Below are 18190 nucleotides of genomic sequence, written 5' to 3'. Positions count from 1 at the left end.
GTAGGAATATCAGGCAAATATAACTACATTTTTAGCTATACATATAGTAATATATATAGCTATTTCCTAAAGTCAGTATGACAGTGACATTCTTAGAATGAATATATTTCAAAGTACCTTTAACCACTTCATTTCCTAGATAAATACATTCTACAAGACTTTTTTTTTAAATAGGTTTCAGATTAACAGATAAGAGTAGCAAAACTAAAAAACAGTTACATTGTACACAGCTGAGAAAGCACTTTCAGAAGTCTCCAGAATAAGACAAATCATACAAAGATAAAGCATCAAGGAAGTGTTTAAGAATCTACATGAAGGAAGTATTACAAAAATATACTTTCAGGTTTTTGGTATGATTGCAAATTGCACTTAGATCCTAATCACATTGTCAGAGAATTCAAAAGCCAAAGTCCCACTAATCTGAACAGAATCAGACCAGAACAGAATCAGACTGTCAAAAGATCAAAACTCTCCAAAGGACTTTTACCTGTCAACTAAAAAGATACAAAAGGAAAAAAATATTAAATTGAAATACTGGTGGCTCCTTGACCAGGCAGTACCAAAATTTCATGCATGGAAAAAAGGCCTACAAGTTAGAACAACTATGTCTACACAAAGGCTTTGCACAACACTGTATCATAACATACAGATATATCCAATGTTAATCCAAAGAAGAGAGTTTTAGGGAGAGAGCTTTTGCTAACCAAACTGGTAAAATTTGCAGGGAGGAACAGGGAGAAATAATGTCAAGATTTTTATCACACCAATCCTCTGTCATGAAGAATATAAGATGATGGCTCTATGCCAAAAGCTCTTATGCTTTTTTAAAATATCCCAATCAGTTGGCTTAATACAACAAATCACTTCTCCCCATGTAACACCCTATATTACTTCTCCCCATATACCTTGCCTCTCATATCCTTGGACCACCAGCGCTACAATAACAATCAGTAATAATCAAAGGATAGACCATCCAGCTAACGTGGTGGATAACCAGTTATGGAACTAATGAACGTTTAAAAAATACCTCTTATCTGAACGGTTTAAGTAAGCCTTATGTACAATGTTCAAGATGTCACCGCTGCAGAACTGCTCTATCGCCCTCTCCGGGTAGTTTTCCGTACACAGGAGTACAAAGAACTGGCAGGTCAGAAAAGGAAAACTTAACGCTACACAGCTTACCCATACTGCATCATTGCCTTCACTTCCTAGGATTCACAAGCACTAAACTAACTCATAATTATTATTTCTGTATTTTTTCAAGGATGATACTTCAGATGCAGAAACATGAGACTGATGGAGATCACTTTCTATTGTGACTGGTAAGTCAGGGAACCAGAGACTCCCTTCACTAAGGACACCTACAGCTATATTACTTTAGATAGTAATTAGCTTTAACACACAATCTTGTCTTCCACTAAGTATCTCCTGACTTATCTTAAGGTAACGAGTACTGACAGAAATCTTATCTTATAAATAGAAGGAAGGTACCTTTACATTCCATTCTGATACGTTTAAGAGATCAGAATACTAATTCCCACATGTCAGCTGCAGGCCTATTACATAATACAAGGCACTAAAATCATTTATGCTTTCAATCTATTTTTTTTAAACATGGCAAACAGTCATACTTATAGAGCATGTATTTATAAAATGGCCCTGTTCTTAAAAAAAATAACAAATTCTGCCATTTAAGTAGAATTCCAGAGACTGCACAAAACCTTATTGTTATTTTAAATTTCATAGTATACAGCAGAAATCTATAGAAAGAAAACATAACCCTGCAATGCGTTTTGCACAGCAGAAAGTACAGAACAACAAAACAATGCTGAAATTGCACTGGGCCAGTAGATACAGAAGAGCCCTATTACAGAACTGACATTCAGAAGGAGTAACTTCCTTCTCCTGAACTTGCCTTCCCTCAACTCGGCTCCTCCTTTCCTCTGGTCTGCACAAAGGAATCTCTCTCCTCCTGGTTCTTGTCTGAACAGGAAATAGATATATTTTCCTTCCTTTATTTCACCTTCTCCCCTTCTCCTCCATCCATGAGCTAGCTGCTTGTAAGGAACAGAGAAAAAAATTTTCAATTTCTAAGCTATTTGCTAAGGCCACAACAAAAAACCTTGTTTGGTTTTCATATTAGTTTCTTCAGCAGGTTTTCCAGCGATCCACAGAGTCTGAGGCCTAGGGGAAAAAGCTCTCATGGGCTGGATTTATCCTGTGCATAATTCCATGCAGTACACAAACATTTTCCAGAACAAATAAGCTACAGTTAAAATATGTATAATTTGCCCATGGCTGACAACAACTAAGGGAGAGAGGGCAGGTGAAGCAATATCTATCAGTTGCTGTCATCCAATAGGGTTACTGCTTCACAAATAAAATGGCCTGGATGAAATAACACTACTTAGTGAAAGGCCTACGTAATTAAAGAATACAAGCAGCTCATTTGCAATTTGAAGAAAAGTTAAAATTCCAAAAACTAGGGAAAAATATTTAAAAAAAAAAAAACACAAAAATTGACCCCCAATGTTTTTCCAACAGAGGCTTCAGTACTACCACCAAAAAATGCATTTTGGTTGAAAATGTACTATTCCAAAAGAAGCTGGAGGACCTGGAATAATGTCAGTTAAATTTCTCACTCTGTAGAATTATTTATGCTGTGATGACAGAGTTCTGTCTGAAAGTCTTCTTGGAAAGGGAGAAACTGAGAGAGTAGCACAGTGCCATTTACAGTCTAAGATGTGTACCGGACTTTGAATACGAACACATTATTTCACCCTGTATACACACTTTACATGGATGGTAAAAACATCAGCTAACAAGGTTATCATTATGCTCTTTTTGGGAGACTAACAAGGACAAATAAATGTAGTGCAGCTGTCAAGTCTCACTGGCAGTCCACTGCACATTAGTATTTAATAAAATTCACGGAGATAGCATTTAGCATCACCCTCCTACTGTTCCTTGTTGGCTCCATTGTGCCCAGCAGAACAAAGCCTTTGTTATACTCTGAGCATAGTGATTTCAGCTGAGCTATTTATTCGCAGTGACCTATTAGGACTCACATGATCTACTCACACACAAAAGGTCCCTAAGAAAGAGAGAGAGAAATGAGTAGCTCTTTGGGTTGCTGGAACAAAATAAAACAACGTACTTGTCAAAACTCTGATATTGATAGCGATCAAATAGTTTCTAAACTATGCTACCACAGCAAAGCCTGGTGGTTACTTAATAAATATCCAAAACAGTCAAATCCACTTTCCTTGTACATGCAGTAAGCTACAGGAGAAAAAAGATATTAGTCTATTTATTAGTGTATGTTTGCTTTTAGCTGCACAGTTTAGGAAAGGCTAGAGAAAGAGGCTTAATGCATTAATCCTTTGAGATGGTGGAAGGAGTGTCTGAATTAATTTTTGCCATCCGCAGTATAAAACATTGGGGGAAAATAAGATCTGCTGACACAAAAACATAGCTCCTTGTATTTGCAGACTTTTGAAACAGTACACTGCTAACAATGCCCCAGGCTTATCAGGATAAATACACTGAACAGAAAATCTTTACAGACAAAGTAAATATAATCCAAAGTGAATTTGAAACTGTAACAAAATTGTACTTGTTCTTAAGAAACCTTCCTTGACACAGTCACTTGAGATGTGGTGAAAGGGAAGCAGTGTATTATGATACCCTTTGCTTTAGTCCTTGATTCGTCCCACCAAACATTCTCAAAAGGAAACTATACAGGCACACTTTATCTGTATGTTACGCGTACACCAGCCAAAACTAATCTGCGCTCAGAGGCTGAGTCAATAGTTCACTGACAGCATTTCCAGTAGGGTGCCATCTGAATCTGACATGGATGCGATTTGTTCAAACCCCTTCTGCTTCTAATTAACACTTTCGCTAAAGAGGAATGAGGAAAGGAAGGGCATTTTCAAAAACCGGTCTGATAATACCGAACTCAGAAAGCAGGAAATCTCAGTAACAAGATTAGCAATTTTCACAAATGTGAAACAATTGTGAAATTATTTTCACAAAATGAAGATATGATCTAAAAATCCACAAGACAGATTTTGGTAAAGGAAAGCGTGTGGTGGTATACTTGGGAGAATTTAAAAATACAAATGCAAGAAGGAGAATAATCAGATAAGCAGTGAGTCAACAGAAAATATCAGCAGTTATCAGCTTGTGGATCACAAGCTGAATTAAGTAAAAAATGTTACAAACTTTCAAAACCTGCAATTCTCAGACCATCATGCATTAATATGAGTACCATCTGTACATATAACTGTCTATTCTAATGTTATCCATAATACTGATAAAGGTTCTCCTGAGTGAATATATCAAAGATTTTGCTGTCAATTTATACATAGTCTGGAAAAGAGCAAATAGTAAAACTTGGAAAATATTGGCCACTGGAGAAACTTTGTCTTGCCAGACCCATGTCTTCCTACATGTAAAGGCTGTTACAAAGAGGAAAATTATTTGTAATTTTCCATAAGGCAGCAAGATGATAGTGATTAGGAGTCCTCAATTTCTAATGACTGTGTGTGTCACAGAAATGCACTATTGACTTTATTATGAAGAGACCTAGATCTTGAGCTTTTACCTGAAAGCAGAATAATCCCTCCCCAATCATTACTTACCATTTGCCACTGCATTGTAACTTTTTCCATGGCAATCACTATGAAGGTTGTAATCACTGAACATTCCTTCTTTCAAAGTACAGAGATAAGCAGACCACCAAGAAGTCTACTTGTTTGCTCTACCTAGAAACACACCTCAAAGGACAGCTAATAACGTATTACTGGAACAACAGCCCATACCCATGCTAAAAGTTAAGACTCCTGAATATGAGTTAATTCAGAAGACCTTCTGTGTTCCCCTAAAAAACATGATGTTCAAACAGCACAGGCTGTCACTGATGGTTTATTATGCTCAAATTTTGGCCAGGAAGATCAGCTTCACCCTGGAGGTCAGGAAGTGGGCACTGAACAGTATTTCCACTATAGCTATTCTCTTTTAATTTATCATTATTGGTTGGAATCAGGTAGAGATCAAGATTACTTCTCTTGCACAGAATGAGCTCTTGACCACTGGAAACCTTCATTATTCAAACCCATTACACCCCTTGAGGACTAAAAAAGCCAATGCTCTCAAAAGCTCAAAGATCAACTTTTCACCTGTAAGTCTGATGTAACTAAAGCATTCATTAACTAACACCTGCCACCTTTACTGGCCACAGCAACATACCAAGGTTAAATAAATCAGCTGTGACTGTGCTTCAGTCCACAAGTTTATGAAATGTTAACAAATATATTTACATTTTATAGTATGATGTAAATAATAATTTTCAAAAGACATAAAATATGCAAGGAACTTATATAAACCACATTAATACAGTTAATTAATTATGGCTTTCATATATTAAACTTCTGGTGTAATGTACATAAAGTTGCATTTCTGATTCAATGAAACTAAAACAATCTGATTGTTTCCCTAAGTCAATATGAAGCACCTGTGCATTCTTACAATGAGTGAAGTTAATGTTTATTAGCTTCCTAATTAAAAGACTGATGCATTCAGCTAAACATTGAGAACTACTTTTAACACGCTTAAAACTCTTTAGCCCAAGTTCAGTTTTTGATGTGATGTTTTCTTCAACTCCAGAAAATGCACAACATAGAAAAACATACAACTTAGAAACCCAAATGTTAAAACACACAATTCAGTCGCATGCAACTTAGCTAGCTTCCCTGACAGCTTGTGTGCTACAAGAGAAAATTTGTGGTGGAAACTAGAAGTTTTTCATAAACAAAAAGGCAACTGTAGCAAAATGGATCATTTTGATAAAACTCAGTTTCCCCAGAGTCATAACTTCCATGCCATTGAAATGATAACATTAGTACCATGTTTAAACATGATCTTTGCAATTATTTCTTCTCCATGAGCATACAGAAAGAAATCGCTATCCTATTTGTGTGCCTAGGAAGTTACCTTGATAATAGCTTCTTGTCAAAATGTAAGCTAATGACAACAAAGGGATAATCACTCTTTAAGTTCATTATTTACTTCAATAACAATGTGTTCTTATTAGCTACAGAAAAAAAAAAAAACAACCTTTCTCTTAAATTTATCCTGTTCCACTATTTTTTTATAAATAGCACATTTCTGGATTACCATTTTTCAGTGGTGTTTTTAAAGCTGAAACTTGATTTCAGTAGAATTAGATGTGGCAAACACAGGGACACTAATCACCCAGACACTGAGAAGGGCGGATATACTACCTTCTAATTAGAGCATCCCAAACATAGTATCACAGGGCAGTAGTCATGGGAGCACTGTGCAGCCCCCACACCAAGAAAGATGCACCCAAATATATTCTGAAATACTTTAGGCACAGCATTAACATTCCTTGATACACTGTATCTGTTAAATCTATTAGCATATCTAATTTTCTGTGTAGGTTATGGATTTAACAAGCTAACTGCTGTACTTTCTTTGCGACACAGCGTACTCACTGACATGTGAAAGGTTTTATATAATGCGATAGTGACTTACTCAAAACTGTTCTTTCCCTGAAAAAAGGCCATTTTGGTCAGATGTTGTACAAATGCCAGTCTTTTAAAAAAAAAAAACAAACCTCCAATGGCCTAACAACAAAACAAGGGAACCTCAGTACAGAACATCTAAAACTCTGTATTTGGATCAACTGGTTAAAAAGAATTTTTTTTAAAAAAGCAAACCTCTATTAAAAAAATTGTCATCCCAAAATTATCACTTGCACGATGGAAAAACATAACAAGTTGTTATTGTTTTGAAGGGCCTGACAACATAAGTCTGCTAGTCAAATCCTCTGCATGGTCATATTTTTGTAGTATTATGTTTTTGTGCTCACATTTCGTACACCGTTAAGTAAGCATTTCAAATAGCTGCAACTCCGCTGATACTCGCAACCGGCGAGGCGGGAGTTCGAGGCCATTCCTCCCTTTCCCCGTAGGTACCAGGACAAAGCCAGCCTCCGGAGGCAGACCCCAAGGGCCTTGGGCGGGGCGCGGAGCTTGGGCAACCTCAGACCCGCAGCTCGCAGGGCAGGGCCGGGCGGGGTCAGCGGCTCCCAGCCGCCGGGCACACTGACCGCAGACCCCTCCGTGAACATACCGGGGGCAGTCCCGGGCAGTCCGTTTCGGCTGCGTTACCACACGCTTCCCCCTCCCGTCCCGCCCCGTTCCCGCGGGACTCACTTGATGACCGTTCCTTTGGCGCCCCCTGCCGTGGTGAGCATGACGCGCGTGGTGAGGCTGCCGCGCAGGTCCTCCTGGTCCAGCCCCAGCAGCGCCGCGCAGCACTCCAGCGCCGGCTCGCTCCGCGGCCTCACCGTGCAGCCCCCTGCGAGCAACCGCCACAGCCGTTACCCCAACCGCCCTCATCGCGCTCGGGCTCTGCACAACTGCAGGCAGGCACTGACACGCGATTTCAAAGCCTGCTTTCTAACGGCAACGCAACCGCTGCAAGTTTAGCATTTTTATGGAGAACTCTAAGGGGAAAAAAAAAATTTGAACTGGTGATGATCTTGCCATGATGACTAGAAGTAGCATCACCTCTGAAGGAATGGAAGTTTGCCTCTGCAAATTACTTCACATGTTAAATGTGGAAGGTCAGTTCTCAAAAAAGCCCAACAAACCAACCTACCAAAAAAAAAAACCCAAAACCACAACCACAAAAAAACCCACCACCAAACAAACAAACAAAAAACCCCCACCAAACAAAAACTATGCATGAAATTCTGCATTTCCAGAACATTGTTCTAAACATAGGCTGTTCAAAAGCTAAGCTGCTTGTAGGTGAAAGAACTATCCCAAAATGTAGAAGTGCTAATACCTAGAAAATAACTGTAGTGACCTAAACTTTTTTTTTTATTCAGATGTTCCTGTAACCCTCCAGACCTGCTTGCTCTGCAACAGAAGTGCCTGGCAGGGCGGACTCCAAGCGCTTGCATTTTCAGGTAAGGGTATGTACCTTTTCCGGGGGTAAAGAGCAGAGAGGCACGCTTCCCTCTGCTCTGCACCACGGCCTTAGTGCCACAGCTCATCCAGCCACTACATGTTCATAAATCTCTAACTGAAGCGCTCAGTGCAGCAAAATCTAACACGTAATTACATATGCCAGGATTACAACATATGTTTCCTGTTGTTCTCAGTAAAATTTATTTCTGCAGGCAAGCCAGGAGACCAAAAGGGATAAATAACAAGACAAATGTTGCCTGAATTCCTTAACTCTACAGTGACACTAAAGGAGAGTAAAAAAAAAAAAAGGAAAAAGGAGTCCTTAAAAGATTAAGGCTTTTGTGACTTGATTTTGGAAGCTCTGAAACACCATCTGACCTGTAGTACAAAGTTTTTGTTTGGTGTTTCCCAGGTTTTTGAAGCAGCAACAAAACTTCAGAGGGTCTCTGGTACAGAGTACATAGTGCCTGAAGCAGTTGAAACAAACACCTCGTGTGTATACATACAAGGTGAGCAGAATAAAGCCCCTATTTGCAATGAACATTTTAGAAGTGTAATAATTTATTCCAGAAAAATAGAGATTTGAATTTCAATATTCAGAGAAAATAAATTTTCTGGTGTCCTCCTTCCCTTCTTTCCCTGACTTTCTTCACCATCTGTGGTTCGCTGCCTTGTTCATCTGCCTCCTGAAACTGCCTCTCCACTCAAATTCAGACCTTTTCTACTCTGTCCCACCTTGCCAACCCCAAAGTCTCATCTCACTGAAGGCCCAAACAGGGAAACTCCCTGCCAAACTCCCTGCCAGCTTACTGCCTACTACCCTTCCCTACCCTCACGTCTTCCCAGATCCATTCACATTAATCATGCTCAACTGAGACATCTTCATGAAGATGGCAAGATCATGAATTGAAACTGAGCATGTTCTGGTTTGAAGGCTATTCCCCAGCCTTCCTGTGCACTCTGCTACTAAGTCCGAGCGACACTCTTACCAGCTCATCTTGTGAGTGACATCTTAAAAATCAGGAAGTTTACATTTACCTGTTTTTGCTGTAACTTTTTTTCTCTCAACTCTCAAAATACTGGTATTTTTGGAAGCCAAAGGAAATAATGCATTTCCCTACAGATGCAGTTGCTAATTTCAAGATTTTTTCATGACATTAGCAAGGAGCTGGACTTTTTAAAATTATTGCTAAAATACAAGTACGGTTTTGAGACAGAAAATGTCTCTTTTCATCAATCTTTGCACTGAACTATTTCAGTGAGAGACTTTTTACTTTCAGAGCATGTAAAGAAGTACAACTTTAAAACCACAAAGTAAATGTCTTCATAATGGGGTGAATTAAGACTGAATTACCCTTGAACACAAGGCAACTTTCTAAAGCAGTAATTCACATGGAAAGGAATCATCTCTAATCGAGAGACATTTTCAGTATTTTTTACAGAAAACAGTTTATGTTTCATCTAACCTGAAGTGCTCCCAGCTTCCTCAAAATCAATGTTTCCAAGGTGAAGGACACCAGCGACTACTCTAAAAAGATCGAGTTTTTCTGCATCATCCAGCCCAATCTTTTTCATTGCTGTGCACATTCTGTTAAAATCTCCATGATCATCTAAAAGTGGATCCTTCAAGGAACCTGCTTTGAGATACTATAAAACAATAAGATAAACCAAAAATTCAGTAAGTGATTTTAAAGTAAATGTAAGCAGTTATTTCCCGCCAAGAATAAACCATAACAAAAAACATAAAAAAGCATGCAAAACCCAAACTAAGTAGAAAGAAATTAGAGCTCTTCATACAATACAGGCTTTGCAAGAACTGTGATTTGTTATAATTTGTTGATACTTTGAAGTATGGTCTTCAAACCATCTTCAGAAAGCAGACGTTGGAGCGCGTGACAGCTAAGGACAGGGGAATACAGGACAGCGAGCAGCGGAAAGGGAGAGTTTGGCTAAGGAAGCTACCGAGGAGCACTTCTAGCCCCAGGCAGCTGAAAGAAGATTGAGGTCCTTGTAATAGAATGACAAAAAGTCTGACAGGCCACGGGAAAGAAATACAGGACAACTCAGAATTGGAAGAGTTATCCCTATCACAAACAGACTTAATTAGAGAAATATACACTCGTTAACGTTTGCTGGTGATTAAGAAACAGTAGTTTGCAGCATTCTATGGGTTAAAAGAATACCAGCTACATTTAAAATATCAATTTAACATTTTGCTCATTTTCCTAATTTAAATAGATCAAAAGCCATTTTATTTATTAATTGTTTTAAGTAGAAGATAGTAACACATCTGCATGCAATCAAGAGTAACTGAACATGCACAGACTGATCTAAGGTTTTACAATTACTTTAAAATGTTTTCAACTAAAAAGAATAATTAACTTTAAATGGAACTCTTGTTAATGTCAAATAAGCTAATGTGATTTTTATCAAAACAAAACACCACATGCATCTGAAAAATTCACTTCACACAACATTTAGACACATCAATAAAATTAAACTCCATCTCAATTATGTAGAATGATCACCTCATCTTCCTGATAAGGAAAACACAAAAATAATTTAAGTATTAATTGACTATTCCAACTACTTTTACTAAAATAAACAATCTTAGTATTTTTCAGTAAATGACACAGCAAATATTAAATTTCTGATTTAAAAACCTGAACACCACAATATTATTTCCCATTTAAGTGGCTAGACTAAGTTTTAGTATCATTGAAATGCGATCACTTATTGCGCCTTCAAATTGACATGGCTGTAACACACACGTATTATGGCATCATATGTTCCACTGTTTAATGTCCAATACATATTTTCAGAATTATTATTTCAGTATGTTTTAGTTTAGACATTTATTTCAAATTCAGTCCTTTAGAGGACACATTTTATGACAGAAGACCTGCCTGTAAATCACATCAATAACAGAAGATTGCATAGGTTCATCTGCCAATAGCAAGAAAAAGTAAATGTTTATACTTTATGTCTACATAAATTACCAAGTTCACTACAAATCTTAATTTAAGGCAAATTAGGTAAACTGAGGCAAAATCTCCCAACCATCTCTTAGCCTATATGCTCGAGAAGAATTAATTATCTACCAGCTTTCTGCCTCACAGTAATATCAAATCAGCATTTCTGTATCTCACTCTCCACCATCCTCAATTACAGAAAATAGCCTAAATTCAAGGAAAAGAAATTGGCACTGTGTGCTCAGTGTTATGCTACAAATTCTGGTAATTCCAGTTTAAAAAAAAAAAAAGTAAACAGAGATGGAACAAGAGGAAAGAAATGTTCTGAAGCTTCACACAACAAAAACCAATAAAGAACGCAGCATACTGGGGAGGGGGATACGTTCATCCTGGAAGCAAAGTTGCACTCATGTTTTATAAAACAGTTTGGAGAATCACTTCAAAAATCCAGACAGTAAAAACGTCTGGAAAAAACTACTGCTTCTGACCTATTCCTAGTAGTAGTAAAATTTAAAAAGAAAATGACAGAAAGTCTTGGACTGATTTTTGTTTTCCACAGAAGACAAGCTGCATCATTACGTGTTATATTATTGTAAGAACAAAGAGTTAACAATTTTATATACTGTTCCACTTGGGATTTTAAGATGCATGTTAAAATGTATTTCTAGGACAGAACTCCAAAACCAGAGTTCTGAATATACCAGCTTTGACAGTATCCATTTAGACCTACGAAGATGTGTAAAATGAACATTTCACTCCACACTGTAAAACTGTAATCATCTTTTTCAACTCTATCTGCATTAGTTAATAATATAAACTAACTGAAGATACAAACATACCTCAGGGCTCTTGCGATTTTGCAAAATCTGCTTGTCTGTTTCTTTGTTAGCAAAGTATCTGGTACAGCCTCGATTTAAATACTGTAACAATAAAAAAGTGGAAATGCATACTTAAAAGACAGAAGTAAGGAAAACATGGTTTTATTTAAGGCTTGCTCTACATAGCTTGATTTATTCATAGGATACTAACAACATGCTAGGTATTCAGAATTCATTCCTTGAAAATGTATTTATTTACATCCACAAAATCACAGAAGTGCAACAGTAACAAACTTCTATTGAAAACTAAAATACTTTTTGACACAGTGGGATATTCATTTTGTCAAGTCCCACAATCTTTTCTTAATGTTTGACTCTACTAAACCTAGTAATGGAGTCTGGGATTGCAGAAAAGACAATCAAAAGCAGGAACCAAGAAAATAATTTTCTGGCCTATACATAATACCAAACTTTACTCCAGTACTTTTATGTACAGAAGATAAAAAAAAAAATCCACAATAATCTTTATGTTTTAAGCAATATATAGGTTTTATGTAGCACATGCAGGGGTGAAATGAGTAGGATCAAAATATGCATGGTACTATGTCCAGTGTAGCTTTACGGTGATTTTTTTCCTCATCAGTGAAGTATTTCTATAGGTAGTAGGAGACACAGCATAATAAAAAGCTTGAAGAGTATTAAAAGCTTATAACATGGTACAAGCAGAAGCCTACTTCAGAATCTGGCTTCTGATATCAATTTCAAATTGTATAGTAAAGGGAACAGACCAACCATTCAGATAATGACTGACACTTGCAGCAAAATGGGATTGCCAGCTTTTTCTTTCTGATTTGTTCAGTTGAAAGTAAGAACTCTGTCCAAAAGCTTGGACAGAGCCCTTTGTCTAAAGGAAGTGAACTGATTCTTTGCTCTAGCCCATGAACAAAGAAGATTTTTTTCAACCTGGTGAACACAGATAATTCTAGACTTTGATTAAAATTTATATACAAAATTGTAAAAAAATAAAAATCTTCTTCAAAGCATTTCTAACAACAGAAGAAAACTAGGTGACAAATTTAGTATTAAAGTGACAAGAAACACTGTTGAAAGTTAGCTTGGTATTTAACAAAATATTGAAAAGTTTTCTTTATCAGCCAGTAAGAATGCAAAGCACAGCATATTTTAAACACAACAATATACCCCTGTATTACAGTATTAGTAACACGATCCCAGAAACTGGGGATGGGAAGTGAAAGAGGTCATACTTTTCAAGAACAGAGTGTGGAAACTTATCTGACAGACTGTGAACATGAACCAGCACAGTATTCAATAACAACCTATGTAGGAGACATTTAGTCACAAGATAATGGCTTTTATTTGAAAGCTAAAAACTCAAATTTACATTTTAAATGTAGGAGAAATTACATTTTAAAGCACACAAATACACAGATTGAGGTTATCATGTATAACATCTAAATACCATTCTGCTTTTTGCCTTTTTTTTTTTTTTAAACTCTGAAGTACAACATCCCATTATAACATCGGTGACCCAATCAGACAATCTGATTCATCTTCCAGAAATTAAGATCTCAAAAAAACCTCAGCTTCTAATTTCCATAAACTACACTCCAGGTGCAGACTTACTGTGCAGCTTTACTTGCAAAGCCATGGGATACAGTCCAAGCCAGCTGGACCTACGAGGTTTAGCACAGCCTTACCTAATGACTCTGACTCTCTGAAAACCTTCTGCAAGGGAACCTAAAACACAAAGGAACCTAAAACACAAGCACTCGGGGAAAGCGTAGGGGAAGGACGAACTAAAAGAGAGGTCATCCTCATCAGTGCTGCCAAAATTAGGCAACAGTTCAGGCAGGTGCAGTCATGTTGGTTCACGTGCCCAGAGCAAGCACACACCTACGCCAAGACGGCCAAACGCATAGGGATGAGATTACAGGGGATCGCTTAAGTCAAAGGGAAGCGTGCCTACTAGGGGGGAGAAAGAGCATTGTTTCCTTCAGCTTTTAATACTGTTTCACTTTGGTGAAAAATGAGAATTACCTTAGAGTTGAGACAGTCTTATTTTCAAGCGAGTGTAGTTAACTGAAACCAGGCATTAGGCAAAACACACGTGAGTGTTAGGACTCAAGCTGGCCTAATGCGGACTTTGACTCGACAAGCTACAAGGCACAAGACAAGTGGCACAATCGAGCTGATGCAAAACTGTGTCTTAAGGGATGGATTTTTCTAAATAACCAATTTAAGAATATGATTTTTTTCCTGAACATTTTTCTTGTCTAAAAAATTAGCATTAACATCAAAACACTGATCATTCATCAAACCTTAGAATCACAGAATGGTTCAGGTGGGAAGGGACCTTAAAGACCATCCAGTTCTGTACTGGCAGGCTGCTCTAAGGTCTCCCCGGAGCCTTCTCTTCTCCAGACTGAACAACCCCAACTCTCTCAGCCTGTCCTCATAGCAGAGGTGCTCCAGCCCTCTGATCAACTTCGTGGCCCGTCTCTGGACTCATTCCAACAACTCCATGTCCTTCTTAACTTGCCTAGTATAATATAACCATCTATTATTAGAAGCTTGAAAGATGGTTTTTCCATGGAATTTGAACCAGAGACATATGTGGTTAACAAAAAATGTGGTAAAAAAGTGACAGAAGTATGATTATTCTCAGAGCCATTTTATGATAAAACCTGAAGCAGCAAATGAGAATGAAGAACACAGAGAAAATAATCCTGACAAAAGTAATACAAATTTAGGAAGAAAATAAACCTTTTACAGGTTTTTTTTTCCCCCCTAAAAATCTCCTATAAAGTCATACTTCATGAAAATTTAGTGTAATATGACTAATAAAATTTAGGTATATTTTTATTAACTTACATACATACAAAGATGAAAATGATTTTTTTTTAATTAAAGATAATCTACTTTAACTTCAGAAGGAAAAAAAAAGGTTAAAATTTTATATTTAACATGCAGAGTGGATCTTTCACATGCAGCAAGGAAGTCGTGATTCAAATACTGACAAATTTGGTAAAGCAATAAATATTCTTAATGGAAATTAAAGTACCTGCTGCAAACTTAGTAGAAGTAAAAAATATTATGTCACAGTGTGATAAGGCTGGTGTGACTGTAAACTTTTTATAAATGAAACAGGCAAGTGAGTGCCTTCTGTAAAGGCACACAGGCTGTTCAGTACCGTACTGCACCAGACTGATTTTAAGCAGGTTATAATTCTGACCTTGACATCCACAACCTTGTGTGCTCTCATCAGCAGACTTCTTGATTTAAAAGAAGAAATCCCCAAGAGTGGGCACTCAGCATATTCAGTTCCAGAATTAAAAATCTATTAACTACAAGAAATGGAAAAGTGGCTGCACAATAAAAATATATGTTTGAAAATTCGTTCAAGATTTTAGCTTTAAAACATACAAGAGAATATTACATAGAATAATTGCAAAATAAAGATGAAAGTTTTAAAAACTAGCTCCATATTGTATGAAAATAAACAGTGTTGGGGTTTAAGTATTGTGTTTGTTGGGTGTTTCAAAAGAAAAGCTTTCCTTCTAGAAAACAGAAGCAGGTCTTTCTTAATAAGCATCAGCACAAGTTTGCATTGCAAAACTGAGTATAAATAGATGAACTATAGGAAAATACAAACTAAATATTTTAAAAAAATTATACAAGGTCTATAAATGCCCCTACGAACACCTTTGAGGAAGTAAGGAAACTCATCCTAAAATACTGCCATGGCTTTTAGGGAGCAAGTTCACCTAGATACCACAGTACAAACGTATGATGTGCACAATATGGAACTGCAGCTCTGTGCCTCTTCCCTGGCTCATAGGTACATGGGGACTGGCACGGCCAAGCCAACCGGCAGCAGCAACCTGTTCGGTCATCAGCGTACAGCCACCTTCCCCACAACAAGTGCGCTAATTTAGGTCTCACCTATGCAACCACTGCTTCGCACAAAACCAGGAGGAACTTTGTATCTTTAAGGCTTCTAGCCCTCTGCTGAATTCTGATGAAGATGAGTAGAAAAGATCTTGGGGAAAGTAACAGATAAGCACAGTCCAAGTTTTATTTAGAAATCTAAGTAGGAAAATACACCAACAAAGAAAACAATCAACACAGTAATGTAATGCTTTGTTAGCAGTGCTCCTCACTGCATTTAAGATCAAGGAAATCTAAAAAGATGACAGTCAATTAATTTATATCCTTGTAATTGCACATGGTCTCCAGGGTTGTGTTACAAAACCCTTCCAAACCCACGGCAGAGATTTAGTCTGTGTATTTCAGAAATATACAAAATTCTGCTCCCGTGAGATTCCAAGCCACGCACAAGCCAAAAGACAGTGGAGAGATGGAGACAAATGACAGAACACAAGCAAACAACTGACCAGTATTTACCAGTAGGATTTGATTGGCCAGTATTTTCCCCTTCAATGCAAGTAAAGAAAGCACATGGTGGTATCTCTAGGTATTTGCAGTTCAAGTGTGAGCGTCAAAAGGAAAACAAAACAAAAACCTATTTATAAATTTATATATAATTAAATAGCAGGAATGAGTGATTGAAGGCAAGAGTCTTCACCTTACTAATAAAATTGGTGATGACAGTGTAAGATGTGAATAGGCTTAGAAGGACCCTGAAAGGGATGGCAGAAGCTTGCTTTGAAGAGAAAGAGAAGGGACAATCAGGAAAACAATGAGAAAGAGCTGTATCAGTAAAGCTGCACTGGTTGGATAAAAGTTCAATAATATTCGTTTCTCAAGAAAGAAAAAAACTGCAACAATTGAGATGTAACACACTGAGAAATTAAAAGAGAATTTAAAAATAAGGGAAATGGGGTTGGAATCACTCAGACAAATACAGAAAAAATTTTGACTGAATTTTTTGACTGACAAGACAGGAAAGAAAGCAAAAGGAAACGTCTTGTTATTTGTCAATCATTTTTAAAAACAATTCAGTGAAATCTGAAGAGAGAAGGAAAAGAGAAAAAAGGAAAGCTGGAGGAAAAAAGTTAAACTGAAGTAGTAAAACTGTTCAGTGGAAAAATGGGAGGAAAACAATGCAAGAACTTAATGGCAGGACAGAAAGCCAGCCTGTTTGTGGGATTGCCACTAGAAACATAACACAGAATCAGTGTTAATCAGAAGAAACCACATAATCTCAGAAAAAGGCAAAAACCTTAAAAATAAAGCATGGGAAGAAGAAGGAAAGGCAGTAAGCAAATCAGAAGACATAAGAACAGACACACTGGATTGAATTAAAATGCCCATACTATCCAAGGGCTTGTCTTCAACCATGACCTCTGCTTCACCCAAGGATTTTACTGTTCCTTTCCAAGTTGTTTACAAATATGGATGTACACTGCAGCATAACTCGCTATTTCATTCTCCCTTTCTTTCCTAGTAACTCCTAAAATTCTACTCTGCTTTTTCCCTACCATTGAACATTAACCTAACATTTTTAAAGAAGTAAAAACAATGACTCAAGTCTTATTTCCCTGATGTTTATTTTAAGTTCACTTTCATTTAGGTATAGTTAGGAGTATTACATTCAGCACTGATTTTAAGTGCATTTTATTGGCTTCTCCATTACTTGACTGCCTGGACCAGCAACCTTTCCAGGTTCTGGAAAGATAGCCAAAACTCAGAAATAGTAAGTAGACCTCAGGAAAGAATAAAATAGGTGAAGAAAAACCTAAGAGGGAGGATCGTACTTAATGAATAGAAATAATCCTGGCAGGAAGAGCTGAGCATGGGCTTTGGGTCAATTGGAGATACAAGGGTAAGCTTTCAGCTGAAAGGGACTGGTGAGTCTTATCATGTAACCTGGAGTGACCAAGAATGAAAGAGAAGTATGATGAGAGGAATGGGAGAGGCTCAAAACTGGAGCAGTACAAATGACAATCTAGAGTGTAAAGTACAGTATGATAGGAACAAGGTGCAACAGAGCAGAAAAGAGAAGTTATGTGAAAGCACATGGACTGGAACAGAGAAACACAACCACCTTGTCACCATGGTCTGATCCTTGGTGGGAACCATGGGGGAAGAATAATTTAAGAGAGAATCGTGGGACAACTCCTACATCTTCCTAAACGCATGGTTGGAATAGGAAGAAATAAATGCAGTTTTCAGGACTTTAAAGATGGGTTACCCACAGAACAGTTAGATCACAATCAAGAAATTTACACTCTACACCGCTAGAAGAGCCCATAACAACATTATTAGCAGCTGGGTATGGAACAGTACGTTTCTGGAAAAAGCAAAGATTCCTCAATTTTAATACATAGGGAAAAAGCAATCCAATACAGAAAATGGCAGACAGCATTACTTCCAGATCAAATATATTTAATAAAAAAAAAATCTTCTGATT

The 18190-nt window shown here is 37.3% G+C and overlaps 1 protein-coding gene across 4 annotated transcripts in view; it reads right to left on the bottom strand.

Annotated features, from left to right (window-relative positions):
* MYO6 (myosin VI) overlaps window positions 1-18190 on the bottom strand; it is a 112163-nt gene that overhangs the window by 41855 nt on the left and 52118 nt on the right. For all 4 annotated transcript variants that reach the window (XM_075747521.1, XM_075747522.1, XM_075747523.1 and 1 more), the window contains exons 10-12: window positions 11818-11898; window positions 9473-9653; window positions 7245-7389 (exon numbers count right to left, since the gene is read on the bottom strand). In XM_075747521.1, coding sequence (XP_075603636.1) covers window positions 7245-7389; window positions 9473-9653; window positions 11818-11898 — 407 coding nt within the window. The remainder of the gene's footprint in view (window positions 1-7244; window positions 7390-9472; window positions 9654-11817; window positions 11899-18190) is intronic.

This window comes from Balearica regulorum, chromosome 3 (assembly GCF_011004875.1).
Source record: "Balearica regulorum gibbericeps isolate bBalReg1 chromosome 3, bBalReg1.pri, whole genome shotgun sequence".
Taxonomy (NCBI): domain Eukaryota; kingdom Metazoa; phylum Chordata; class Aves; order Gruiformes; family Gruidae; genus Balearica; species Balearica regulorum.
This window is presented reverse-complemented; position numbering and strand designations above follow the sequence as displayed.